Source organism: Hirundo rustica, chromosome 5 (genome assembly GCF_015227805.2).
Source record: "Hirundo rustica isolate bHirRus1 chromosome 5, bHirRus1.pri.v3, whole genome shotgun sequence".
Taxonomy (NCBI): Eukaryota; Metazoa; Chordata; class Aves; order Passeriformes; family Hirundinidae; genus Hirundo; species Hirundo rustica.
In genome coordinates, this window is record NC_053454.1 from 29,954,576 (window position 1) to 29,982,034 (window position 27,459).

Sequence of the window (27,459 nt, forward strand, 5' to 3'; positions counted from 1 at the left end):
TAGAAATCACAAGAGTTGGAACTGTAAGCTAGTCCCAGCAATGCAGCCAGTGGCACAGATAAAACTACTGCCTCCTACATTATCTGCTTCCTAGGATATTAGGGTGCTACTACTTCTTTCTGAAGGACCTTTCTTTCTTAACTTGAATTCCAGACAATGGTGTAATCTCACTTGGCTGGTTTCCTTTCCCCACTTTAAAAAAAAAACAACCAACCAAAATCCTCCCAACACAATCCAAGGATCTTATTATGATAATAGCTTTAACTATCAGTTTTCAAAATCAGAAAAAAAACACTTTTTCAGACACAATCTATTTGGAAATAAAAACAGTTTATGCTGTGTGGTATCTAACGTGCATAGTGCCTTAGACTGAAGTACGAAATCAGTACATGTGTACTTTGGTCACAGAAAGTATCTTTTCTTTATTGTATTAGTATTTTTCTTTTGAGAGAACAGAAAAACCTGAGCTAAAAAAACCACATTTTTGTTAACAGGCCAAGAAAGAGCTTCAGCAAAAGAGCTGTAAGTCAGTAGCAAGACATTCTTGGCTCAGATCTTGTTTGAGATGTTTCCCCAAGACCTTGTTTCTGTGACTAAACATGACACTTGGTAGGTTATTTTATAAAAGGGCAGATCAGACATATCCTCATATTATACTAGAACAATAGCAATTAAGTGCTTATGAAAGAATAACAGAATTGTATTGTCCCAGATGGTCTTTTTATACACAATTCTTTTTGACGCTTGGTAGATGCCATTATAACTTGTGTTCTTTAGAAGGATTTTAATCTAAATAAACCAAACCAAAAAATCAAAAATTAACAAACCCCCAACCAACAACACACCAAGAATACTGCCAAGACTAAAGACACCTAGAACTAACTGGTGAACTCCTTCAGCAGAAATGGCTGAAATCACACCAGACTCATGAGGATACATTTCTTGTCAGCAGAACTGCTGGTTACAAAGCAAGAAAGTCTGCTGTGAGATAGGGTCCTTCATTGTTAGAAGTGCTTTGCCATCTCTATAGAGCCATTAGATTCCTGAAGAAAGGAGTTAGACTGAGTAATCTCTTTCCAGAAGCATTTTCTTGTGGAGGAGTGCCAATCTGGACAAGCAGCTTCCAACACAGGAGAAGTACAGGGCTACCAAGGACTACAGGGATCTGGGCATTCCCGCAGGTAAGTCTCTGTATGGCCATTATACACCTCCATCAGCGTTGTGCACACAGTCAGCTAATGGGTAAGGGGGGAGGATGAAGAAAAAAGAAAATAAACCACATTACAGGAATTAGTGAAAAACTCTCTGATATAGCTGAACAGTTCTACTAAAATGAGCATTTACCTTTAGTCAACAACATGGAAGTAAGAATTGTCTATGTTCTCAGTCAAGAATGCTGCCTCCACTTAATACAGGAACTACATCATTCAAAAACTCCTAAACACTCTTTCCTTCAGTTTTTTTTTTTTTCCTAAACACCAAAATTTCAAGTTCAGACTAAAACCTCTTGTATTGGAAGAATAATGTGCCTGTAGTATGCCTAAATCATATTAACTTGTTTCATGCGAATTACAAGGACAAAGATCATGCATCAATTCTGGTTAAAAGGGTGCTCAAGATGTCTGCAGGCTGCTGCCTCAAATCAGGGCCAGCTATGAGGAAAGGGCTCATACTGAGAATTTTAAAGCTGTAGACCCTTTGGAAAATAGCTATTCCAATTACATAGCATTAATAGCAATTACATATTGCTTTTAAAAAGTCATGTGAAATTTGTTTTTACATTCATATTTTTACCTAAAAAGCCCTGAATGTACCCCTGAAGCCTCCTCCTTAGATGTACAGTAGTTAGTGGCTCGCACCCCATTCTAAACTTCCTGCAAAAATAGAAGCATTACCTTATTGAGGACAGGCTTTGTGGAGAGAACATCATAAATGGCTGGTAGGGAGAGATTCTGAAAGAAAATAATACACTGGTATTAAGGGCCATTAACCTGTTAATGTAAATGCTGAGAACTTTTTTACACCTCACTTAAATAACAAGATACAGCTTTAAGAGTACAAGACACCCATAGCACTTTGATATCAGAAGAATGTGCAAAAATTTGACCAGACCAGATCTTAGTAGAGCATGGTACATTAATGTGTTTGCTGCCCAAGAGTGTGTGTTTGATTTAGCTGATAAAACTACCCTGAAAACACCACAAGTTTTTTCTCAAAGTATCCCTGAGTGTACCTTCCTGCATATGCAGCTGCTGAAAACATCAGGAAACCCACCTAGATGAAAAGAAAGAAACAAAACAAACAAACAAAAAAACCCAACAAACCAAACCAAAAAAGCATCCTGAAAATCCAATCCCCCTAAAACCACCACCAAAACCCAAACCCAAACCAATAATCAAAAAACCCCAAACAAATCGACAAATGAATAAACAAAAAAACCCCATAAACCTCCCCCATGGTCAGCTTCTTCTGACCCAGAAGCAGAGACAAGTTATCACAAAATCATCAGCCATTTGTGTCATTACAGCTGTGCTTGAAAATAACCTGGATGCTCCTGGCTGTGTCAGGTCACTAGTGCAACTTGGGAGTTTCACACCAGCAGGATATGAGGTATTTGGAGGATGGTTACCTCTTGTGTTGTCTGGTTCAGGCATTTCATGGCAGGTCCTCTACGATTATCCAGCACCAGTGGAGGCTTCCAGCGATCGTAGTTGGTTTCTAACACGTACCACGTGCCCTTCTTGATATCAAGGCTGGAAAAGAGGTCGAAGTTTGCGTTTTGCTTCTGCAAGTATATAGTAAGTACACCTATACAGTATATACTACATACAGATGCATTATTTTTTTAGGCTTGCTGTGGTATTTTTCAATGATGGTAAAGAAGTTTTTGTAGAACAGAAGTCACAAGAAACAGAGCACACAATTATTGGTGGAACCTGTCCTCCTCTGGAAGGCTGAGTCAGGTGTCATGTCAAGCATACTCACTCCCAGATATCCAGAGCAGCTGTCCTGGATCGAGTTATCACACACCCTTCTCCAGAATTTTTTCCACCCAGAATAAAGTAAGCTGGAGCCAGCAGTCTTGTTTTTGCCAGTCTGTCTTTTGCATCCTGGTAACTGTGGGTAAGATCACATTGGATTATTAAATGCCGTAAATGGTTCAAGTACTGAAGAACAAGTTTCACAGACCCAGGAAAAGTTTGGGTAGTTAAGCCTTTCTTCCCCTTTCATGTACATATGAGAAGACATGATGATAAAGGAAGACATTTAAGCAAAGCTTCTTGTCTCATTTTGTACTTAAACTATGATTGTTTAGAGACGCTCTTTGCACTTTGTTTACACTTAAACATGAGTAAAATGATGACATACTGTGTCATATCCCACTGAATTAATTTATTGCATTACAGCTTTGCTTCTGCTTACTTCCTACAATGTACTAGTACCTATTGGATGTGCTTTGATGCAGAATGCTGTTACACATTTAGATTACCAACAGGTTCATCAGGAAAAAAAAAATCTGAGAAAAAAAAATTGAGGGATCATGTGTGATGCTTTGCCTCCTGCTCCAGAGTACCAGCAAAACCAGAACTATTTAAAGTTAAGGCAACTAGGAAGGTATCTATATCACTGGATTATTAAGCATACATCTACAGTATCCATGCTAGTTGAATGCAAAGCAAATTAAAGGAGCATAATATTTCCAGGGAGAGGGAATACCTTGTAGCATTCTCTAATACTGTTCTTGTGAGAAACCCCATCCACATACCATCTCTTCTACCAAGAAACCATTCGAAGATTCCTGCAAAATATCACAATGATTTGTTTTCAGACTCTTCACTCATGCTATTTAAACTTTCACAGCTGGTTTTAAAATAAACTGTGTTTTATCTTACTCATCTGCAATCTTTTCACCATTTGTGTGCCAGTTTATTAAGGTTACTGGTTTGCCCAAGGTCTGGAAAACTTGTGCAGAAATAATGAAAGAAATGAGCATTACTCACCCACATAACCACCATCAAGACTGAAACGCTCATTCATTGTCAGAGTAAACAAGTTCTGAAAAGAATTAAACAAGCCAACCCTCAGCCATTGCCAGCCCACGAGTACCAGTAATAAACAAGAGGCAGCATTGCAATTTAGATGTCAATTGAGCTTCTTGTTTGTTACACTCTCCCCCTTTGAGTAATAGACTTCAAGATCAAGCTCACGTAGAAAAGAACCTAACTTATCATGGTTTGAATAAGTAGAAATGAGTTTTTTGACCAGGCAGGCAATCAGCAAGGCATGCTTTTATGCCAAGCAAGTCAAGCCTGTGGCCATTTTTACCTCTCGGTCTGTGTTGCATCACTGAATTAGCGTTTTCCTTTCCCTGCTGCATGTCACCTTCTTCTCAGACCTCTGAGTACTATTCTAGTTTGAAGGCAGATTTTTAAGTCCCAGTGCTAAGCACACCCTGATGTTACTGCTTTTCACATGGGCATGCAGCTGCACACACTGCAGTCCATACTACTAGGAACACACAATTCAAACTCAAATCTCAGTCTTCTTCAGCTAATGTTTCAGACAAAAGCTGAATTCAGCTACACTGAATCATTTTCAGAATGGAATCTTCCCAATTTATTTGTGCAAAAGACAAAAATAAATACATAAAATGCAGGGATTTATGCCAGAAATGCTCTACAAGAAGAAAGACTACCTAGAGTAGAAGACAGAACATGTAGAAAAGGTGAAGTTGTGTTAAGTTGGACAATGATATAGTTCTGTACTGCTGGTTTTTAAGATGTAGAGAAATCCCAGATTTTAGGTGCCTAATTAACAAAAACCCCACAAAGAAATCTTAAAATGCAGGACTGCCTTTTCCAGGGATTGGAGAAAAAATTAAATAGCACAGGTGTGCTGTTTCATCTCTGGGATTACAGCATTAGCTATTAGCCAGCGAGAAACTCCAACCACTTCAGCACTTTGTATTCACGCCTGTTCATATACGAAATTCAATGCTGTTTTCAAGAACTGTCTGAACACCATTTCATTCAGGCAATCTCCTTTCACAAGGAAGGGTGCAGCATTGTTTTATTTTATCTGTCTTCAAGTAGCTATGCCATGCATCAGAAAAATCAAGTGATCATTTATTGGAAAACATCCCAAGGCAGAGCATGAAAGCACAAAATTTAAATATTAAACAAAAGTCTGAAGCATTTGTAACAAATTGACAAAACCCCATCCCCATACTTACTGGTTTGACTCCAGACACCATGCCTATGTATCCTGCAAAATTTGTGGACTTGAACACTGTTTTGTTGTTTCTCTGAAAATCCAAGAGTACCACTAAAGGCTTCAGTTCCCGAGTTAACGTCCAGGAATTATTTTTAACATCCCACCTGCAGAAGACAGTACAGCATTTGAAAATTCCCTCTCTCAGTAGTTTTCAAAGCTTCCCTTCACAGCACGCAGACATCCTGTGTGTGATGCTTGTCCTCTGATCTTACTCACATCACTGCTCTGTAGTTACCTAAGCAGCACCGGCAAGGAACATCTAAGAAGTCTAAATGCACAGGCAGGCAGTGAAAAGAACTAAGTTTTGTTTGAACCAAAAGCAAATATATTTCTCTGGATTAAACAGCGCCACCATCACAGCTGGTTTGTTTTGAACACATCACTTTGTTCTCTACCCGCTGGCAAAGGGAGCCACAGGTACTGCCTGTGACACCAAACCTCAAATTCTTATTTTTCAATGGCAGAAGAGAAACCATAGATTTGATCTGCACGAAGGCAAGTACCAATTTGAGTTTGTATGATAAGCCAGACCAGTTTGTAGGCAAAAGGCTGATAAAGAGCACTTAGCAGACTGTTAAATTCTCTGGAAATAATCCAGACTCTGGGAGCAGCTTTAAAAGTTTCCTTAATTTTCAGGAAGCATGTTCACAGTATTTCTGACAAGTGAGAGAAGTCCAAAACAAGCCAAATGAAGGGACAGGTGGAATCACAGTAGACAACATGTGAGTTTTTAATATGTAGGTAAGAATTTTAATAAAGATGAGCATTTAAGTCAATTGTGCATTGAGCATCATCTGCATGAGTGATGTTACAAAATATAATGGGGTAATAAAAGCAAATGCTGAACTACCTCATCCTGGGGTATGAAAGGAGAGCTAAGGGGTGCTGGGCAACAAACTACGAGGTTTGTATGGAAATGAAGAATGGCAGGAAGTGCCAATGTTGCAGGAGGAGAGGGAGGAAATCATCAAAACACTAAGCCCCAATGCAATCCCCAGTTCAGTGCATATGTTAAAATTGATGCTTCATCCCATCCTGTAAAGAACAAGCTATACTGTGCCTCAGAGATCAGGTTACGTGGGCTATTCTTTGGTTTGAGACAGTTTGAACTGGAGCTGAGAAAAAAGTAAGTAGCAAAACACAACTGTTCTTAATGCACTTGGGGCAGTTTGACATAAGATCAGCAGAACATCCTGATCTTTTCATTTTAGCCTTTCTTCTCAACACACAATGGAGAATTACTTGTCATAGACTTATGGACATCCAAAGAAGACTCAAAGAATGTATGTAGCTATTTCAAATTCAGCTTGCTTTTTCTTTGGATTAAAAAAAAAAATACTCACAAGCTTAAGTACTTACCCTAGGAAGAGTCCAAAATCCAAGTTTCTGGCGTGGTACAGTTTCCCTATACAAGAATAAATAATTAAATACAATTTTCCAAAGAAATAGCCAAATTTCAGCTTAGAAACCCAAGAAATGAGTAAGCAGTCAAATATCTGGGAAAGCAGGCAAGGAAAACAGCATCCTCTACTTGCCCTTTTCATAACAACAATATAATGATGGGTTTTTATTGTTCAGAGAAGTGTTCTGCTACAACGTTAATCAAGTAATCTTGCAAACTGATGTCCATCTGAGCCTCTAATCTTTCCACATTATCTTAATGCAATGGCAACACCTTGAGCCCCCTCTAAAAGTGAGATGTTTGTAAACCCTCAGAATCCTTTAGAAACTTCCTGAGTTGGAACAGGTGCAGACAAGGACTGCAAACTAAGTAGGAGAATGAAAGAGTCTCTTGTCTTAGATGAGACTGTCTGTTTTCACTACCAGCATATGCATACAATATCTAGAAACTAGATGCAAAATCTTGCATGGCACTGAGAAAGTTTCAGGTGTGTAGCTGGTGCTTCTTTCCCTGAGAAAAACAAACGCCACCTATTAAAAACCCCCAACCAATCACAAAACACTCACCATCCAAAAAAACCAAACCCAAACTATCTTTGAAAGTATTTTTGTCCATTTTTTTTAAACCCAAGACACTTACGAACTCTTATTCCTTTTCTCAAGGAATACCTTTTATTTTCAGTCCTTAGGCATTATTATTACCTTTTAATCTCTTTAATGGACCTTATTGCCTGCAGTTGAGGAGGACTCTATTTCCATAACTGAGGTGGACCCTCTTCTACATAAAAGAAAACTGTTAACACTATTCTGGATTGCATTACCTGTTTTATCTTCTGCCACTATTGATGTACATACAGTAAAAATTTCATAAAAGATGTTAAAAATAACGATTTCCCCTAGGAAAAAAAAAAAAAAAAAAAAAAGAAAGAAACAAAGTTCAATAGTTTGAAACTTGCCATGAACAGAAAAAAAAAAGGTTAGAAAAAAGCATAGTGCAAAGTTCAGTATTCTGTAATATTTCTGTTAAAAATTTCAATTTAAATCTCCTTTGATCTTTAAAATCACTGGTTCAGCAAAATCAAGAGCTTCCTGAAAAGCAAATAGAGGGATCAGAATCCCCTGACCTTCTGCCATACCATGCACAAAGCTGACAGTCATTGCTACCCCTCCTCCAGGAACTTGAAAACAAGCTATAAAATTCACTTTACAGAAGACAGCTGCCATGTGATGTACTACTACTGCCACATAAGAGCTGCTGCTAGCAGCAGGTGTACTGCTCCTGTGTGAGGGAAGCAGTGCAAATAGGCAGAGGTTCTTCTCTGTCTCAGCTCTGGAGGAAGTCAGTGCCTACTCCTCACCTAGAATGGCATTCTTTTGCAGGAGGTACAGAGGCAAGGCAGGAGGACGTGGCAAGGACCACAGGGGAAAGAAAGCACAGCAGGAAGCTGAGCTTTGGCATCTTTCTATGTCAACAGCAGACACACAGCAGAGTGCAAAACCAAAAGAATAAAGGATTGCCTCAAATTTTGGTGCACAGGAGCTGAGACTTGCTCCACTTCCCAAAATCTAGGAGTGAGAACTTACAGCTCTGAGGGGAAGACCCAGCCTGATAAAAGGTTTATGTGATTTATTCCATCCTCCTCCAAAACACTGTTTTTGTTTAGTGTGAGATGTAATTTATTGCTTTAACTACTTAATTAATGATTTGTTAAAGTCACACATGTCTACAACTAACTGCACTAAACACACTAATTTAAAATGAGTCTATATTCCTAGCTTTCCACTATGTTAATAAAGTGTTGGAAACTGTTACCCAAAGGAATCCCAGATGAATTTGCAATCCCCTGGAGCTCTTCATTGAAAGGATAAGGAAGTGTGGCAGTCAGATGAGCCTGAAAGGAAAAGTTTTGTACGCTAAATGTTTAAATTAACAATATTTTGTAACTTATAAAAATGTCTCCTCAACAGGCAAACTTTTCTCACAACTACTGAGTGTTTAACTTTTCTGCAGCCCATAGAACTTGAGGATGTTTGCAGAGCCCTTTGAAGATAAGTATACACTCAAGGGAAGTAAAACTCCTACCAAAACACTGACGTGAGCAACGAACATGAGCACTGCTTGTCTTAGCTCCAACAGACAGAAAAGTGAAGTAGGACTCATATATATGAAAAGCTCAACTGCAATGGAGCTCAATGTCAGTGTTTATGGGCAACCCTGACTTTCACACATGGCACCTGTAAAAGCTGCCCTTATGTCCTCTCCACTCAGGCACATAAGCTGTAACTAAAGATGGGGTAGAGATCTGACCTTTTGCTGTCTCTAACCCTACACTGCTTTCCCCTGTTCCATGCCAAAGCTTACTTTAATTGGAATCACATTAATTTTTAAGGTGAGGCCTGGTCAAAGTTGTCTCTGTAATCAGACATTTATTACAGTTTTCAAAACCTGATTTTACTCTACTGTTTAAAAGAAGTGGAACATGGTAAAAAAATTCAGTCAAGTGCTTTGCTACAGTAACTAAGTCTGCTGCATATTTGTTTAGTGTTACTAATCCAAGCTTGAAAAGGAAATCTTAGGAAAAATTAGGGGAGGAGGAGACCTGCATTTTTTGTTTGATGGTTTCAGTCATTCAGAGTAGACAAGAAGGCAAAATTTCAGAGTGACTGTTTGAAATAGCATTTTTGTTCTGTTCTGGAAGTGGAATTAAGAACTTATAAATTAATAACTTTGAAAGTTCTTAACTGCCAGATTAAGAAGCATTTTAATTCTGTAGTCAGAGCATACAGTAATAAAATAATTAAACTGAAAATACTTACTATTTTGTTATCCACTATGTCAACAACTTTGCCACTGGGGAAGAAGGTATTTGCTATATCTTTAATATTCTGGACCACAGTCTTCAGCTAAAAAGAGCAAGAGCTTTTGTTGAATAGATCTTAAGCATAAGAATTGCTAGAATACTAACAGAACTCCTTGACAGACTTTTAGAAAAAACACTTTGTTGAGAAAAACACATATTTAAATAAAACGGTAAATGTCATGTTCTTGGTGAAACAAATACCCCCAACTCTCCACTAGAATCACTCTTCAAGCTTTCTTCAAGTAACTTTTTTGATTAATTCCAAAGGTCTCTCTCCCAGAAATAAAAAATTACAGGAAAGCCATTCTCATCTTCTGCTCCTTTGAACACATTTTAATACTCTGCACTCTCCTATCCTTCAGAAGGTTAATTTCAAGCTCTCTGCTTAAGCATTGATGTTACTGAAGACTAAAACACTCAATAAATTTCTTATTAAAGCACATGTTTTCAATTTGCAACAGGTAAATGTCAGGCAAATAGGAGTTCCACTCCATGTGATCTAACTCCAAAGTACACAAGAGATAAAACTCTTCAGAATTTAAGGTGAAACCTGAAGTTTCCAACACCCACTGGCTTACATAAGACTTTTAAAATAAGTATTAGCATGTAAGTAGAATTTGTCTGGCTTTCAGAGTGGAATGGCCAAAGTCAAGAGATACAGCAAAAAGCCCTGGCCTTGTCTGAGAAATTAAAAATTACTGAACTGAATTTTTAGCCATCTTCAGAACAGGTGTTTTAAATAAGCTCATTTTTTTTTTTTTTTTTAATTGTGTTATGTAAACACCAGTGCTACAACCAGCATTCCTGAAAAAGTCACGAATTCTAAATTTCGCCCTTGTCATTTCATCATCTCATGCAGGATTTTGAGAGAAGTAGGGAGAAGAGATGCTGCCTCAGTTTCACTTGAGTTTGCCAAGGCTGCTCCTTTGGTGTATTGCTCCCTCTTCATTCTGTACCACTTCACAGCTAAGGAGATTTGATAAATGGAATGGCACACACCTCTTTATGGCACACTGGTTTTTACACTCTACATCCCAAACACCAGTGTCTCTACACTTGACGCTGCTAGCTTAAGTGTTAAACAGAAAAAAACATTTACCCAAGCAATTATTTTACACTGGAATCAAGTTAGAAAAGTCAACTGGAAATATTATCCCTTTCAGATACATGTACTTTTAGCACATGTATTCCTTTAAAAACTTTTCTCAAAATAAAAGGCTATGTGCTAGTTTTATATCTGCTAAGCTTCAGAGCAAGCTCTGCATTTCTTACCTCTGTTTTTTTGTCACGCATCAAGTCATCCCACCTTCTGCTGGGAGGTAGATCGAGATTTATGACATATGTGGGTATATTCCCTTTGAACCTGAGAGATAAACACCAGAGATCAACTTTAAATAAGGCTCTCAAAAAACATTTGACAAAATAGGTGCTTCCCACCTCTAACTAGCATTTTGTAGACCTGCAACAGGAACAAGTTTGAAAAAAAAACCAAAACCAAAAACCAAAAAACAACCCTGTTCAGACTTGCAAATCACAACTTCTCTGTAATTTGCTAGACAAGTTCAATCAGATTACTTACGTTGGTCCTGAAGGAGGGTACATTTTACTCCTGCACTCTTCTCCATACTGCAAAGACAGTGAAACATTACTATTTAGCTTCGTTGTTAAAACACTCTTATTCTAGTAGACTTAGTTTCGAATTAAACCTTTAGGACTAGCCAGTTAAATCAAAATCCTGGAACTTTGGAAAGAGGAAAACAGAAGAGGAGGGACCAGCAGCAACTTCTCCGTGCTGCCTGACAGACCTTTAGACAACTTGTCCAATGTAGTCCAGGGCAAGCACAAGGGTATGATAAATAAACAAACTGTATATATTTTTATTCCATGTGATTTAATGAAGGCCACTTCAAAAGCATATTCTTTATACAAGTTCAGGAACCTTAGGTCTCAGTACGGACCAGTCTGTTCCATTTGTCCAATTCATAATTGCATTTTATAAGGTCATTCCTAATTATGGTTAGTGTTTAGCTGCACTGTGCAGCTGGGGCAGGGAAAGCATCATGAACTTTGAGCAGTCCCTCAGCTGGTGGAATGAGCTATACACGGCACAACTTTGGATTCAGTGTGGAGAAGTGCTGCTGAGGTGGTGCTAAACATTATGTGGGGTGCAACTCAGGAATGGAACTAAAAAATATACCTTCATTCCTGGGTGCATGGCTAGTTACAAATGAAAGTTTGAGAACTACTTTACATACTCAAAGTGAATGCAAGGTTGTTTTCCTATCAATTACATAAAGCATGCATATAAATATATAAACATATGCATATACATGCCACAATTATAATTCTATGTTTTACCCAGTGACATACAAGCAAATGCCTACTGGCCACCCACACTTGTGCTTCAAGACAGTTGACAGCAGGCCAGATTTGGTCCTGAATCTATGTGAGAAGTTCAGTAAGCTCCTTAGAGTATAATATATCTCACTAAGAAAAAGGAAAGGTACATGTGCTGTCCTGGGAGCCCTTAGAGAAGCTCCCAAAGCACAATCGTTTGGGAGACAGAACATAAACAAAATATGGAGTGATCCTTCCACCATTTCCCTTCCCCCCCACCCCCCCCGCAGTGATTTCCAGTATTTATTAGGCTGCATTAATTAAATTACAAGCATGTCCTTATAATGCATCCTGGTTCCAGTGAAAACTGTGGCAACATCTCCAGCACCTATGTAATTGGGACAAAGAAGTTAACCAATGTCAGTGTTCTCTCTGGGCTAATCTCATTATCTGTTTTTAATGCATTAATATAGAAAACAGAATGTCTTACACAATGCCACGGACTTTAAACACTAGCCTAATTTGTTACAACTGGAAACAGCAATTCTAAATTGATTTCTGTGTGTTATAATGTTATCTCTTTCTACTGTTTCCAGTTGGTGGGAGAAAGCATGAGATTTGGTTTTCCGACATGTGAGGTGAAGGTATAGCACCAGCAGCTTTGTGTTTCCTAGATTTCACTGCAGTGCAGTTACAGCCTTTGCATAGCTGGAACAAAAAGTCAAACACAAAAGGCCATTTAATTTTCAAAGTGAAGAAGTATCAAAACAAGGAGGGTAGGAGGGATATCAGATGACTAATTAGGCAATAAAAGTCAGAGGTTTTGTGCAAAGACAGACAAATGTTTAACAGTATTGATGCAACAGCCTTGTGCAATTTTCCATCCTGCAATACTAAAATCCATCAGAAAAAAGTGACATTACATATACATCCTACTACAATGGACGTATAGATTTGGACTTTCAGGAAATACCTCCATCAAAGTATGTTTCCTGACAGACAAAGCTTCTAAAAAAAAGTTATCCAACGTGGATAAGAATTCAGTTGCCCTGTCAGCAGAGCCCATGGTCACAGAGGAAACAGTGACACCTGTGCAAAACTGATTTCAGAGGATTTTAAGCTAAAGGTGCTAAACATTATGTCACTCCTGGCACCTTCCCCTGAGATTTTAATCCTCTATCTGCAGCTATTTTTATCTTCTCAGTGCTTTGAAGTCTAACCCAAAAAATAGAGCGATGAAAGCAACAGTTAAAGGGAGAGAGAACAGAGAAAATGGTCCCTCCTTACATGTAGTATTTTTTGATTTCTAACCTGTCTATGTATAAAGCAAGGTAAAGAAGCCAGTAGTTCCTAAAACAATCTGTATGTCTTTCAAAACCGATTGAGGTATCTAAGAAATTAGAGCTTATTAACTGTTTCTTTAGGTTAACTATTACATCATGGATACACAGAATATCCAGTCAGAAGGTACCCACAAGGATCATCAAGTCCAACTCCTGGCCCTGCATGGGACAAGTCCAACGTGACACCCTGTGCCTGAGAACACGTCCAAATGCATCTTGATCTCTGACAGGCAGTGTCCCATCACCCTCGGTGAAAAACCTTTCCCTAATACCCAGTTTGAAGCTCCCCTGACACAGCCTCAGGCCATTCCCTCAGGTCCTATTGTCGATCAGCAACAAGAGATCAGTGCCTGCCCCACGCTTCCCCTTGAGAGGAGCTGCAGGCTGCAGCGAGGTCCCCCCTCGGTCTCTTCTCCAATGAGAACAAACCCAGTGACTGCACAGCTTCGTGTATGGCTTCCCCCGGCACACAGGCAGCAACTTAAATAGATGGCAAGACAATCAGAAAACCAGAAGGGGGCTGTTTTGGGTTTTTTTGGTTTTTTTACACAAAGTTCTAACAAGGAACAAAAAAAATGTTGTCTTTTGCAACCAGCTAACTGCAAAGCTTTCTGAGAAGGTAAAAAAAAAAACCCAAAAAACAACCAAAACCAAAAAAGACACCTAAAGAATTTTCTGGCAGCAGCAGAAAAATATCAAGCACTTTTTACAACCAGAGTAAAACAAGCAGCTATGAAGTTACTACAGTGGTCAGCAGGGTTCTCCTCTCTACAGAGGCTTGACACTGGAAGAACAGTAAATGCTGTCCAAGAAATGCAAGAACATCCTTCCAGCATGACAGAACCACCTTCGGTTTCTAATGTGACAAGCCAGAGTTCATCCCCTAGAAAAAGCTATTGGAAGCTAGACCCAAACAGCAGGTTACCACTATAAATGTGCTTTTCAAACATGCAATGAAAGAGCAATACAGCTGTTCTTGACTGGTGATTTAATGCTCCCTTTGTTTTGCTTTTTAAAATCTGTTACCAGTAGGTTTCATATCTTGATTATCTTACATACTGCCAACTTTCAAACTGAGACATATGTAATGACACAAAAACGTGTGGCAGCACAGGATCGAAACACTAACAGGAAGATAACACAGTGGAGGAGAAGTGGAACATGGTATGGGGAAAGATGGAAATAAAAAGTCGAAGTAGCACAGAAGATTAATATTTTGACTGACTGTATCAAAAAAAGAAAAGTGGAACAGAAACCAAATAGCTAGCTAGCTGTTGAGATTAATTGGGTGAACTGTAAAAAAATATCAAGTACTAACAGTTATTGACTGCAGTACAGAAAATTAACCCATGGTTTAATGACTGCTGAGTAAATATTTTGACAACTAGCCTGATTACAGGAATATGAAATGTATGACTGAATGTACCTTGTCCAGTCTAAGGAATACCAGCACTTTCTTTATTTATTTTCAGGAAGGCCATCTCTGGCATCCCTCCTTAATGTACTTTATATTTTTCACCTTCCTATGTAAAAACAAACAGAAAATTATCTCTTTGAGCTATTAAATATAATTCCATATTTTTGGTCAATCTGTTATACTCAGGATCTTTTGGTCTATGAACTCTGTGATCTGACACATTTTTCTCTCTGCTCCACTTCCTGATGGGATGATGCCAATGCAACACTATTGTGCTGCAGGAGTCCCAGTGCTGTTCACCTTCCTGAACAGGTTGAGTACTCTTGCAGTACTGAAGAAACACTGGCAATACAACTTAAATCACAGTTTGGACAGCAAGGTCAGTATGGTTGAGGGGGCCTCAACGAAAGCTAAAGGGACGGACAGTCTGCCCCTCTGAGATGTAACCCAAGGCATTTATCTTCTGTGCCCTTTGTTAATGAGATGAGCCCAGCGGCACTTAGGAAGAATTCTTCAGCAAATGATGCATTCCTGCATCTCAAACAAAAGTAAAATATCGAAGCCTAACAGCTGGCTGCACATAGCACAGCCTGCAGCCTGGATACACAGCAGATATTGTGAAAGTGCAAAGATGTACCAAGTGAAATCAAATGCAAATCAAGCTCTAATGCTACTACTTTGATGACAGCTGGCACTTTCTCCTATGACTCCACACTCCAGGATACTTTTGGCTAAAATTCTGAAGGTGTTTTAAGCTGCAAATAGCTTATAGTGTTAGGAGGCTGCTCCTGGCTGGTAGGATGGGACTGGAAGAAGAGAAGAGAGAGGAGAGAGAAAAGCCCAATTCCGTGTTGAAAAGACTCTAAGGGAACACTGGCCATCCAGATGTCCACAGTAATTTCCTGCACCTCTTCCCTTTCGCAAAATCCATACTAGTTTTCCCAGAATCAATGTAATTCGCTAAAAAACCAAAAGCAAACTGGAGCAAACCAAAGAATAGGAGAGATAGTATGTTCCTAAAATATTTAAAAATAGATTGCAAAAAATACTTTGAAATCTAGAGATATTTAAAACCTGTACTCTTAAGAGAGGACAATTTAATTTTCGGAACTTCAAGAGACTGAAAGAATGCTTTGCTGCTTCAGGAATACACCAGAAAGCAAGAGCAACTGTTTACATGCCCGGAGATGGAAGCCAGCCTGCTCCAAACGACTACCTCCAACTTCCCAGCTTCCTAATTCCACTAAAAAGGAAATATTTCACTTATTCGGTGGAAAAAAAAACCAAAAACAAACCAAAACCAAACGGCCGAAAGAGCAAAAAACGACACACCAAGTCCACCTGCTCTACGCTCCTCCCCTCGGGTGAACGACAGCAAACACGCTCAGCAGATTCCGAACCGTGAGCTTTTTTAGCAAGCCCCTCTTAACTTTCCTTCTGGAAATCCCTGCTGCGGTTGTGACAGGACAACACTGACATTACAGACGCGCACGAAACCGAGCGGAGGAGCGAGCAGGGACGCGTCCAGCAGCGCCGCGGCACGGCCCCTCCCGCCGCCGCGCCGGAGCCCTGCCCGAGATCGGGAGCCCGTGGGGGCAGCGAGATCCCGGCATCCGCGGGATCGCCCGGCCTCCCGCGTCGGGAAGGGCAGCGTCCGCATCCCCCCCGCCAGCCCCGGGGCGATCCGCTCCCGCCGGCCCCGCTCTCCCCGGCCCGTCCCCCGCCAGGCTCACCGGGTCCGGCGCCCAGGCGGGCAGCGCCAGGACGAGCAGCGCCGGCAGCGCCCAGCCCTGGCCCGCCATGCTCCTGCCCCGCTCCGCTCCGAACGGCGCTTCCCGGAGCGGCGGCCACATGACAGCGCCCCGCCCGCCGGGGGCGGTGGCTCGGCTCGGCTCGGCTCGGCTCGGCTCGGCTCGGCCCGGCCCTCCCGCCACCGCCCCGCCGGTGCAGTTATGCTAAAGCGCAGCAGTTCATTTCCAGTCGCGCTTCCACAAAAGGCAACTTCCGCACGGGAGAGTCTGAAATAAAATCGCCTCTGTTTGGCAACGCTAACAGAAAACCCGTGGCACCAGTTTTCACTTTGGCAGTACTGCGATTTTTAATTACTTTGTGTCCTGCAGGGATTTTATGCAGGCTGTGTGATGATGCCTATAAAACTCAGTATAACTTGGGTCAAAGTTACATGGTGCTTATATAGCTTGGGTTATAAGATATCAATATAACCTGAATCATAGCTTTTTATACCTATATAATCTAGTATAAATAACTTCCTATAGAATGTAATGGCTAATTTATGGTTAACTAGTTGCTTAATGCTGAATAGACAAAAAAAAAAAAGAAAAACCCCACCAGGTGGATGGCTTTCGAGATAGATAAGTATAGTACTAATGAGAAATTGTCAAATGCAAAGCAAATTAGCCACAAAACAAAGAATTTAGACTGGTTGGAACCCGACAGACCAAGGAACACCGTTACTGGGCATGCTCCAAAGACAAAGTTGAAAAGTTCAGATGTGAAGATGACCTTGGAAGCCTTCATCAAAGACCCCTGATGATCCCTGAATTGGGGAGGCGCAAGCACAGTGCAAAAGAACCATCTAATACCCATGAGACCATACTATGTAAGTTAGTTGCAGTGCATCTGTGATGATGCTATAGTGACATAGTGATACTGAGCAATACTTACTGTATAAACAGACCACAGCACTCGACAGAGGTGGGTGAGTAAGGTGCAGAAATCCCCCTCACTACCAGCACTGCAATAAACAAATACCTGCTCTACACACACCAGTCTATGGGGATTTATTTCCAGCCCATCTTTTGAGCATCAGTGGTAATGAAAGGTTGCCAGGCAGGCAAGCTCTTGAGGAAGGATCTTTCTCCATCTTGTGGCTTATGAGCGCAGGAAAACAGGCAACTGGGGAGACAGACTATATGAGAAAAACACGGCATGAGATGCATCCATCTATAACCACCCTGCCTTCTAGTTATTATTAAAATGGTATCTATTTCATAGAATTGGGGAATGGTTTGAGTTGGAAGGGACCTTAAAGATCATCTAGTTCCAAGCCCTCTGCTATGGGCATGGCCACCTTCCACTAGACCAGGCTGTTGTACAAACCAGCAGCCAATTTAGGTGTGTACTGTCATTTTAGTATGAGCATTATCATTTTAGTGCGAGCAAATGAATGCTTCACGAGTGCATACATTGGTGGAAGCACCATGAAAAAGTATTCAAAGCCTACCAGGATGCCTGTGTTCTAGCTTCTCACGTGCTCTGTGCAGTGCCTAAGACACGTCATGTGTTTTTAGGCATGCAGAAAAGAAGTGATGCAGTCTTTACATCATGACTTAATTGCCTCTGCAATTAACTCTCTTACAAAACCAAGTGGGGGTGGCAAGAAAAAGAGGGGAAGTCCTTGGCAGAAGGTTGATTGGAAAGCTGCATGGAACTGCAAAAATTAGGAAACAGGAAAGGATAAAAAATGTCCTGTAGCGTGGGAAAGCCTTGGGAGGGGAGCATGCAACAGTGTAGGAAGGAGCCAGCTGAGAGCCGAAGGTGGGAATTGCACAGAGCTTTAGAGACCAAGGCAAAAAACCATTAAGCACTGGCGAAAGAAGATACAGAACCAAATCTGCGGATTTAGAAACTGAGGAAAATTACAATGTAACAGGATAAACCTTGAGATTTTCATGGGAGTGTCCTTAAAAACCAGGAGACCAGGCAGTTTCTATAGGGTGTGGAAAATATTTTCAGCTAAAAACAAGTACATGTAAGACAATAATTCTGTGTTTACTTCCAGATATCTGAATATACTATTATGGGCTATGGTGAGAAAGAGTCTAATTAAGCTGCTCCTGTTATTTTCTGAACATCTGCAAACCCTTTTGCTCATCTTTTATATCTGGGGAAGACAGCTGTTGGGGACTTCATTATCTTTGTCTAGATGCTTTACCATCTTTAGTACATTTTTAACAGGAGAAAATAAACAATGACTTTGGAAATTTGAAAACTCTTTCCAAATGCTCTGAAGACAAAATGATGCCATTGTCACATTACACAGTGTACTTTTTGAGGCCTCTTTGTGGTTCTGGTTTAGTTCTTTCGCTGGTAAAAAAATTTGCAGTTTAAGAAACATTTCTCTTCGAGCACAAGTAACCTTCTCTGACTATGGCTGCTCTGCTGTGTTCCTATCACAATGCCTTGCCTTCAGGGTCCACACCAGCACCTTAGGTCCTCCATTTAGTCTAGGTTTCTTCTGTTGGTTTTCAAAAATCTAAGAAGGAAAATGCTTCTTAAGATGTACAGTTAGCTTGCTAACTGTACTGACAGCTGGTCTCACTGATACTTAGAACTTATGTCCATCCTTCTGCTCTCTCATACTCATTTATCCAGTACTGTATTACCACTCTCCAGATCTGTTCTTTCCCCTCTAAGCAGATGCTGTTGAAATAACTTCCCCATTTTTTCTGTTTCAGTTGAATTAAAGCTCCTTGTATTAACACTTTAACACTACTGCCAGGTTGTTGTACTTTCAAGATGACCCCGTGAATACCTCCATTGGGAAAACATCCAAAAAGACTCCTTACAGCAACAGTTAAATACAGACACTGATTTTCACAGGTTTTTTTATACTTTTGATTTCATTTTCTTAGGACCAGATTTCAGTGAGTTCCCCAGATCCGTGTTTCTGTGCTCTCCTAGAACACATTTTCTCAAGACTCTGGTGCAGCATTACTCCCAACATAACAGGGCAACTCCATTGCTACAAAAATACCCTTATTCTTTGCAAGGCTGCCAGTTCCTTGCCAGTTTTAGTACTTCCTCTCCTACTTGGGACAGTCTCATTTCATTTGCTTTGCCATTGCTTTTTACTTCACTAACTCACCACTCTGTGACAAACCCTGCAGTTCCGTTTTTCCCTTACTATCACTTACAGCTGCTTGCAACACACTGTATTCTCCTATTTACACTGATATAAAATGGGTAATGCCCTTTCAGGGGTAATTCTCAGGCTCTACTTCTGCTGCTGAGCAGTCCTTTCAGCACCCTTTCCCACCAGAGAATATATTTCTGCTTCCAGGTGTATTGAAAACTTCCAGGTTTCAATAATCATTTTTGTAGGGTCTAACAGGCAAGTTGCTATTCAAACAATATATTTTTGAAAGAAAAACAGGAGCTGTAATACCAACCTACTTCCACCATCAGCATTCATTTCAGATGTATTTAAGATTCACAGTGACTGTGGATCAATGACATCTCCAATAAAGTTCTAATAAACAGTTACTCTGGCCTGCAGCCTGCTCCTTGCACTACTGTCTTTTTCTCTGTGTTTCAGAGAATAGTTTTGGCAGCAATCCCTTGCAGGACTGTGATACTCCAATGATTCATTGTACAGCAGTCACTTCCATTTCTGGGGAGGGACATGTAGCGTGGTACCTACAACTGGTTAATGAGCCCTGATCCCCAGTCCTAGACCAAACTAAGGAGCTCTGGATAAAAATTACTAACTTTTCTCCTCTTCCACAGCAGAACTTACAGCTATGCTGCATTTTTATCCAAGAATTCCTGACTCTGGCCAGGAACATTTGCCAAGAATCATCTGTTTATTTCTAGATTTTGTCCTAAAGGCAACTAAAAGCCAGGGAGCTTTCTCTCTGGACTTCATCAGTGTACAGTCTGTCTCCCAGAGCTTAAGTTACATGGCAAATAGCTCACCATTGTTAAGTGATATACCTTTAATTTTTGTTGGAGCCATTCTCTTAATACAAGCAAAGACTTCACAAGTGATACAGTTAACAAGGTTTTATAACTGGGTTATTAATATTTGAGAAAATTTTAATACAATTCTGAAGATACTTAAAAAATGCCTTAAATAAAAAAAATTACAAAATAGTTTACTCTTTCTCAATTTGATGCTGCCATCAAAGTTGCAGAAGAAAATGGACCAGCTGGATGTCACTTGCAGTATCTATCTGCTTTCACTTTAGCTCTCCTGTATGGAAAGAGTGAATAAAAAAGATTTAGATTAAGACCAGATATAATTAAAACTGTGTGTTATCTGCCTCAGTGTTAAGAATGCATTGAAAGCAATTTTTCTTAAACTTTGCTTCAAAGTACATTTAAAGGCCTAACAACACATTGGATTTCTTAATTAACTTTGTTTTCCTAAGGAGATAGAACTGCAGTGTCTAAAGTTAACCTTGATTTTCCTTTCAAATCATCGTAATTGTGTTTTGTCTCCTCTGAGGAATGGAATTCAGATTGTGATCTGAAGCTGACCACCTGTGAGAGCCCAGGAGTGTTCTCACATCACTTGCAATTATCAGAAATAGTTTTCTGCATTCCACCCACTAAATTAATGCAAATATTTATACTATATACTAACATAAAAGGCTTTAAAAATTCAAGACAGTTTCTTTAGTCTCAGCTCAGGGGGAAAAAAAATCCCCACTAGATAACATGAACTGTCCTTAATAAACACGATTTCTTGTTAAAATGCAACTTCTGCTTCTCCAAAATCTTCTGGTACCATAGGTATTGAAAAATGTTAGAAGTAAGATCAATTTAAAAAACAACAACAACAACAACAAAACCCCCACAAAACAAAAAAACAAACAAACAAAAAAAAAGGCAACCCCCAAGACTCAGGCACAACACCCACCAGTGCAAAAATGCTCAGGAACTTATCTTTCTGAAATCTAGCCCCCTTATGTACGCCAGGTTTTACTGTAATTCCATTTCCCAGTAGTTTTTGAATCAATACATTATTTCTAGCACTTTGAAGTACCTGTCAAGTAGCATTTCATGAAAAGTGCCTTCTTTCCTGGCTTTTCTAAGGGCTTTTGTATCTTCTTTGCTTATTTTAAGCTTTTTGTCTTGAAAACTTTGGAATTTCTTCCTGTAAGGGGGAAGAAAAGCAGTAAAGAACTGAAACTTTTAAAAAACTTTGTTTTCCAACACAATAGCAGCTGTTGTAAGATTCTGAGCTCCTACTAAAGCAGCAGATAACTCACCTAATAAAATCCAGCAAACCATCCCAGTACTAAGGTTACACCAAGGCTTCTGCAGTTTTATTTTTTTGGCAGTCTAAGTAGGAATGAACCCCTATGTGACTAGCATGAAGTGGCTACAATGTCTAAAGAGCCCCTTCTTCAACTACAAGCATAAGAAATCAGGGAGCAAGAGTGTACTGGATGTAGTTGCAAGGTGCTGACTGTAGGGAAGCTGTAGGGGCTTTCTCTGTGAGAACAGGCCAGGGGCTGGACAGAGCTGGCTCTCAAGACACCCACGACAGGACACAGCCAAATCCACCAGCAAAGCTGGTGGCATCCCCATGAAAACATATTTAAGATAATGCAAAATGTCACACAGACAGAGAAGGAAAAAAAACCCCAAAAACCTCAAAATGCAAAATGGCAGTGTGAACATCAAGCAGAGGAGAGGAAGGAGATGCTTTAGGCACAGAAGCAAATGTTATCTTCCAGTCCATGAATAAGACCATACCTGAGCAGGGGAAAAGTGGGAAAGGAAGGGAGTGGCAGAAAAAAACCCACTGCATATTGACCTATAGCCTATCCAGCTTGGAGGAGTGGGCAGAAGAGTCTAGAGTGAAGCTGAGCTTGGGAGATGGGAGAAGGAAAGGTGGTGTTTTTAATTTTTATCTCTCAGTATCTACACCCATTTTAAAGGAAATAAAATTTTCACAGTTAACCCTGGGATAGTATCTGGCACAGTATCCCGCCTTTATCTCAACTAATGAACTTTCTCATCCTTTTTTCTTCCCTTGTTCTGCTAATGAAAAGTGAATGAAAGGCTGGATGGGAGCTGGGCCCTTCCACTAGAGATGGCCTCAATTAGAAGCAAAAAAAGATACTTGAGCCTGTTACCAGCTCTAAAGTACATACACATAATTGATTTCACACTGCTTAACGTTTCCTTTGTCTTCTTGTGGAACTTCATCTTTCTTCTTAGCTTCTCTTTCAGCACAAGTTCGAATCTAATAATTGAAAGCAAAAAGAAAACACAACCAAAACACAAAGAGAAAACACCTGTATTTTAAAAACTGTAAGTTACAGGTTCAAGATGATCCTTCATAATAGTATGAGAGTCACAGTGACTTTTTAAGTTCACAGATTTCAAACTGGTTAACCAGAGACAAATGCATAAGTAAAAGCTGCCTGAAATAAGGGGAACATTAAGTGCAATCCTTGATACTATGGTAAGACATAATTGCCTTCATCTGAAAGGAGACTATTGCAGTTCTTAATTTTGGCAGGGACAGTTCAGAGGTTGACTTAAAAATACGATTGTTCTGACTTGTTAAGACACTTATCTCTACTTGGAGAGACACATATATTTTCCATAGTCAGATAGAGTCAAGATGGTCTTTTTAGATTCTCTTAAAAGACCTCCTATTCTGGATCATTCTGATAAAAGCTTCTCTGTCCCTGATTCAGTCATAATTCCTCTCCTGTCTCCCAAGCTGTTTAGAACTACCTGGAAGATCACACAGACTTTTGAACTCCTGAGCAGTAAAGTACCTTCTTATCTCTACAGGAAATACTGAGAATTTATGCAGCCCTGGAACTCACTTACCTTTTTTTGGCCAGATCACTTGACAGCTTATAGGAAGCAATTATAACTGTATTAAAAGAAAATCATAGCACACAGACACCTGCTTGTTTGAGTATTCCTGCCAATCCTGTATTAATTGTAAAAGTTATAGATTACCTTTATCATTTCTTCTTCCTCTGCAGTTTTGCTTTTGGCTTCTATGTCCCCCTCTTCATTACATCTAATAAAACGGCTGTTTGCTGCTAGTAATGCCATTTTCCTCTGCAGAAACAATACCACACACTGTAAGTAAAATGAGGTTGTATATAATCCTTGATTTGTAATATTTCTCTTCTACAATACACCAAAAGTCCCTGTAAATGGGTTTAATTCTTTTTTGTATGGATACTTTAATAGCTAGGCAGCAGACCTGCTGGATCCTTCATTTTTGAGATGCCTGTAGCTGCCAAAATGCAGCTATTGATGTATTTTAAAAACTTTCAATTACGGCAAATGCATTGGAGTTGGAAAATCATAAGTTACAATATGAAAGAGACTGCAAAAGGCTTTTACTTCATAGACAAAACCCATCTACACAGATTAACTCAAAATACAGTCAAACACTAGGAACATCAAATAAACTATTCCAAACAGCTTACATCTTGGAAGACAGGCTCCCATTGCTCTCTTGATCCTATTGCATCAGAACGTCCAACGACAAGTCCGTCTGAATTTATACCAAGATATTTGCCGTAACCAGACTTGAGAGCAATCCTCCAAGAGAAAATGTAGGAAAACAATAAGAAGTATTTTTAATTTATGCAATCCACAATATCCAACACATCAGAGACACTTTTAGTAGTAGACAATGTACTTTACAAGAGTATTAAAATGCCCTCTCACAAAATCCAAAGATAACAAGTATCAAAACTTGAAACATTACAATAATTACCTTGTATCAGACAACTTTACTGCTGTAAACTGCTCAGGAGGACTAGGGCCTTCATCACCTGAGGAATCAATTTCCCATTAGTTAAGTATGAAGTATAAACATAAAATATATTAGCCTATAAATACTGCAGTATAAAAAACAATTAAACACTGACCATTTCTAAATACTATGGAAAGTATTTATTTCGTTAAAAATTCCTTTTTGAGCATTCGCCTCTAAAAAAGCAATGCAGGTGCTCATTTATGTTCCTTATTCACAGTGTTTAAAACAAGACACAAAATAAAGATGATCCTCATTTAACAAAATTTATAACTGAGAATGTTCTGTAATTCTCCTGGTGGCTTTGATAACCTTAATCTCCTTGTAATGTTACTTCTTTCATAACAAAATGCATTATGGTTCAGCTATGCTAACTCAACTTGGTATCCTAAAAGCTACTATCCCTCAAGACCAAACCAAGAGAATATGGCCACTGTTGCTCTGATCTCACTCTGAAGATGAAACACATGCACTGTCAGGGTTCTGGACCAGTCCATGTCAGACTCATTGCTCCCAAATTCAAAGAACAAGCTAATTATCCCAGCACTTTAGTAATCCTCTTGTGCAGTGACAAAACAAGTATGTTAAGACAAGGATGCAGCAATAAGCATTAAAACTCATCTACCTTGAATTTCACTCTTCAAGTGACACCGTAAACATTTTATAGGTCTTAATAAATATTATACTGCTTTATATCCACCAAGTGGTATGGCCTTTAATTGGTAATCATCTCCAGCGCAGTTCAATTTATTGCACACATAAGCCAGCATGAAACCAGGTGAGTGAAACTGATTGCTAGTCATTAGTTTTTAAGTCATCTGCATGCTTCGCCTAGAATTATTGCATTTTTTGTAGTAAACTGGTTTTAGTTGTAACACTGCTTGATGTTAGTGATGTTAGCTCTATGCTTTTAGGCACTTCATTATTAAACTCTATTATTTTCAAATTTCCTGGAACAAACCTTTATGTGGTGCTCCAAGTGTAAACAAGCCATTGTCGAGGGCATGGATGTAAGCTCCTTTATCCATTTCTATAGCTATAGTTCCTGTAATTTCACCAAAATTACTGACAGCCCACCAGTTTCCTGTAATACAAAACCATGACAGTTTATTAACAAAGTAATCACAACTTCTGATTACAGTAGCTCAAGAGGTTTTATTTCTGTGTCTTCTCTGACATTTTAAATTCTAAAGATAAAATTCCTATAGCTATCTCGCAATCTCTGTGCATTATTTTATAGTCCAGAGCCAATTTAATGGTGGTGCTGCTGCTTTTAGTTTAGTTACAAGTTCCTGTGTTCTATCCCTTTGTGTTAGTCCACAGACCAAGCTGATTCATCCAGCTGATGCAGCAAAGATACACCTCACAAGGAAAATATTTTTTCCTTCTGGATCTGTCTCCTGCAGTTTTGGGGTCCTACGAATTTATTAGATTCTCCAGCACAAGAGAAACAGGGATACTATTTCACCTTGCTGTTAAATATGTGAATTGTAATCCTTAGACCTCAGTTGATCAAATCAATCTGGGTTTGAACATTCGACTCCTACACATTTCTACCAAAGTTAAAGGTAGCCCTTCCCATGTGCACAACTTAGAATTATGACTTTTACATTTTTTGAACAGTAAAATTTTCTCCTTGCATACGGTCTTACAAGTATTTCCTATCTCATTAAGATAGTAACACTTTATTATTATTACTTATAAAAAGCCGTATCCATCCCATTGGCGTCGTAAGTTCCGTTTGTAATCTAGGAAGATCCCAAGACACAAATAACATGTTGTGAGAAACAGTTACATATCTCTACAGGGGGTACACTTGCTTTACAAGGCCCTATAACGCCCTCTTTGGCTTCTACCACATCCCCTACAGTTTCCACACTGTCACGTAAACTCCCGGAAAAGCAGCTCACCAACGATATCGAGCTGCTCTGCCGCATCTTCTTCCCTTTTCCTTTTCTTTTCCTTGTGCTTCTTCTTGCTGCAAGGGGAGATGCGAAGAAGTGAGAGCGAGCCGCCGGCGCAGCCCCTGTCCCGCCCGGGCCCCGCGGGAGCGGGTCACTGACCCCGGCGGGAGCCGGCGGCTGCCAGCCCGGCTCATGCCTGCCCAGCCTCCCACACCGGCCCTGCCGCGGGTGCGCGGACGGCGCGGCGGGCAGCCCGCTGCTCACCTCTTCTCTTTCGACCCTTTGAGGACGAGCTTGGTGGATTTGACGCAGGAATACTCCGCCATGTCGGGCTCCGGGGGGGGCGGGCGCTGGGAGCCGGGCCCGCCCCCGGCCGGGCGGAAGCCCTGAGGCCGCGGCCCTTCTTCCGCCCGGCTGTGGGCGGGCAGCACCCCGCACGTGGGGAGTGCCGCTTACGGAATTTGAGCGGGAAAATTAAACAAGAGGACTTTAAAATTGCAGTTAAACGCTCTGTCCCTGGCCACCTTTCCCTTCTAAGTCTGGCTTGGGCTCCATGGGTGCAGTGCCTGCGCTTTGCCAGACTACGGGCGAAGAGCGCTAAAGAGTGAAGAACCCACGGCTTCTACAGCTTGAGCGCGTGTATTGTAAAACACGTCACGGACGTCAGCAGAGCCCTCGGACGTGAGGGCAGCAGGCCTTGCCTCTAGCAGGGTTACACGGGAGCTGCACACGTGGATGTGCTGGTGAAGGAGGAAAAGCTTCCAGGGACGCCTGTGAAGACTGGTGGGGGAAATGCAGCTCACAAGTAAGCCATGCTAGGGGTGAAATGAGGTGTGACAATTTTTTCCGTATCCTGTTAGCCACTTGGTATTCCACAGAATAAAATCTGCCTCATACTTCCCTCTTTCACATATTAACCTATCACCTTCTAGATAGGTACCACTACTCTTTTCTTGGGGAACAGCCTCACTAACACAAGTGTAATTAGAATCCCAATTACAGCAGTAATTTTTGCTTAGGCTTCAAAGAAATTGTTCCTACTTCACAGTCATGAGAGGGAGGGCTTTGTGAACAAAAGGTGCCTGTTGATTATGCTACCTGGTTAAATGAAAATTGCTATCCCTATTGTGAAAAGTGCATATTATATGGCTCTACGCAAGATACTTACTATAAGTGTAGTGTTGTGTTAATTGTTGGTGTTGTATTAATATTTTGATAGTATAGTAAATGAAGTTTTGTAGTTAAAATGTAGTTTTTATGTACCAACCACAGGAAAACGTAAATCTTTCAGAGAAAAAAGAATTTACTACTTCCTTATCAGAAGAGACCAATTTCTCCTGCCTTGCTCAGCCCTGTTGACTCCATGGAGATTAAA

General features: G+C 40.2%; 2 protein-coding genes across 2 annotated transcripts; both read right to left on the reverse strand.

The window, feature by feature from the left end:
• Positions 1 to 394: 394 nt before the first annotated feature.
• ASAH1 (N-acylsphingosine amidohydrolase 1) lies at positions 395 to 16,480 on the reverse strand. Its single transcript, XM_040065366.2, has 14 exons — positions 16,367 to 16,480; positions 11,116 to 11,162; positions 10,809 to 10,899; positions 9,493 to 9,579; positions 8,489 to 8,567; positions 7,497 to 7,571; positions 6,634 to 6,679; positions 5,234 to 5,378; positions 4,002 to 4,056; positions 3,718 to 3,799; positions 2,986 to 3,117; positions 2,630 to 2,753; positions 1,896 to 1,952; positions 395 to 1,235 (listed from the first exon to the last, which is right to left on the reverse strand). The coding sequence occupies exons 1-14, from the start codon at positions 16,433 to 16,435 to the stop codon at positions 1,146 to 1,148; spliced, it is 1,179 nt and encodes a 392-aa protein (XP_039921300.2). The 5' UTR covers positions 16,436 to 16,480; the 3' UTR covers positions 395 to 1,145.
• Positions 16,481 to 20,453: 3,973 nt separating this feature from the next.
• Positions 20,454 to 26,482, reverse strand: FRG1 (FSHD region gene 1). Its single transcript, XM_040065658.2, has 9 exons — positions 26,349 to 26,482; positions 26,091 to 26,158; positions 25,142 to 25,264; positions 24,142 to 24,199; positions 23,849 to 23,963; positions 23,367 to 23,471; positions 22,541 to 22,632; positions 21,424 to 21,534; positions 20,454 to 20,628 (listed from the first exon to the last, which is right to left on the reverse strand). The coding sequence occupies exons 1-9, from the start codon at positions 26,408 to 26,410 to the stop codon at positions 20,592 to 20,594; spliced, it is 771 nt and encodes a 256-aa protein (XP_039921592.1). The 5' UTR covers positions 26,411 to 26,482; the 3' UTR covers positions 20,454 to 20,591.
• Positions 26,483 to 27,459: the final 977 nt, after the last annotated feature.

What these genes read in the sequence shown, in the direction of transcription:
- ASAH1 (XM_040065366.2), bottom strand. Translation starts at nt 16,435, where the DNA reads ATGGCGGGCCAGGGCTGGGCGCTGCCGGCGCTGCTCGTCCTGGCGCTG. An exon ending in CCGCCTGGGCGCCGGACCCG is followed by an intron (nt 11,163 to 16,366) that starts GTGAGCCTGGCG and finishes CTGTCTTTGCAG; the next exon opens with TATGGAGAAGAGTGCAGGAG. An exon ending in GCTGCTCTGGATATCTGGGA is followed by an intron (nt 2,754 to 2,985) that starts GTGAGTATGCTT and finishes CCTCTTTTCCAG; the next exon opens with CCTTGATATCAAGAAGGGCA.
- FRG1 (XM_040065658.2), bottom strand. Translation starts at nt 26,410, where the DNA reads ATGGCGGAGTATTCCTGCGTCAAATCCACCAAGCTCGTCCTCAAAGGG. An exon ending in GTAAAGTTGTCTGATACAAG is followed by an intron (nt 23,964 to 24,141) that starts GTAATTATTGTA and finishes TTTCTCTTGGAG; the next exon opens with GATTGCTCTCAAGTCTGGTT. An exon ending in AGGAAGAAGAAATGATAAAG is followed by an intron (nt 22,633 to 23,366) that starts GTAATCTATAAC and finishes TTCAATTATTAG; the next exon opens with ATTCGAACTTGTGCTGAAAG.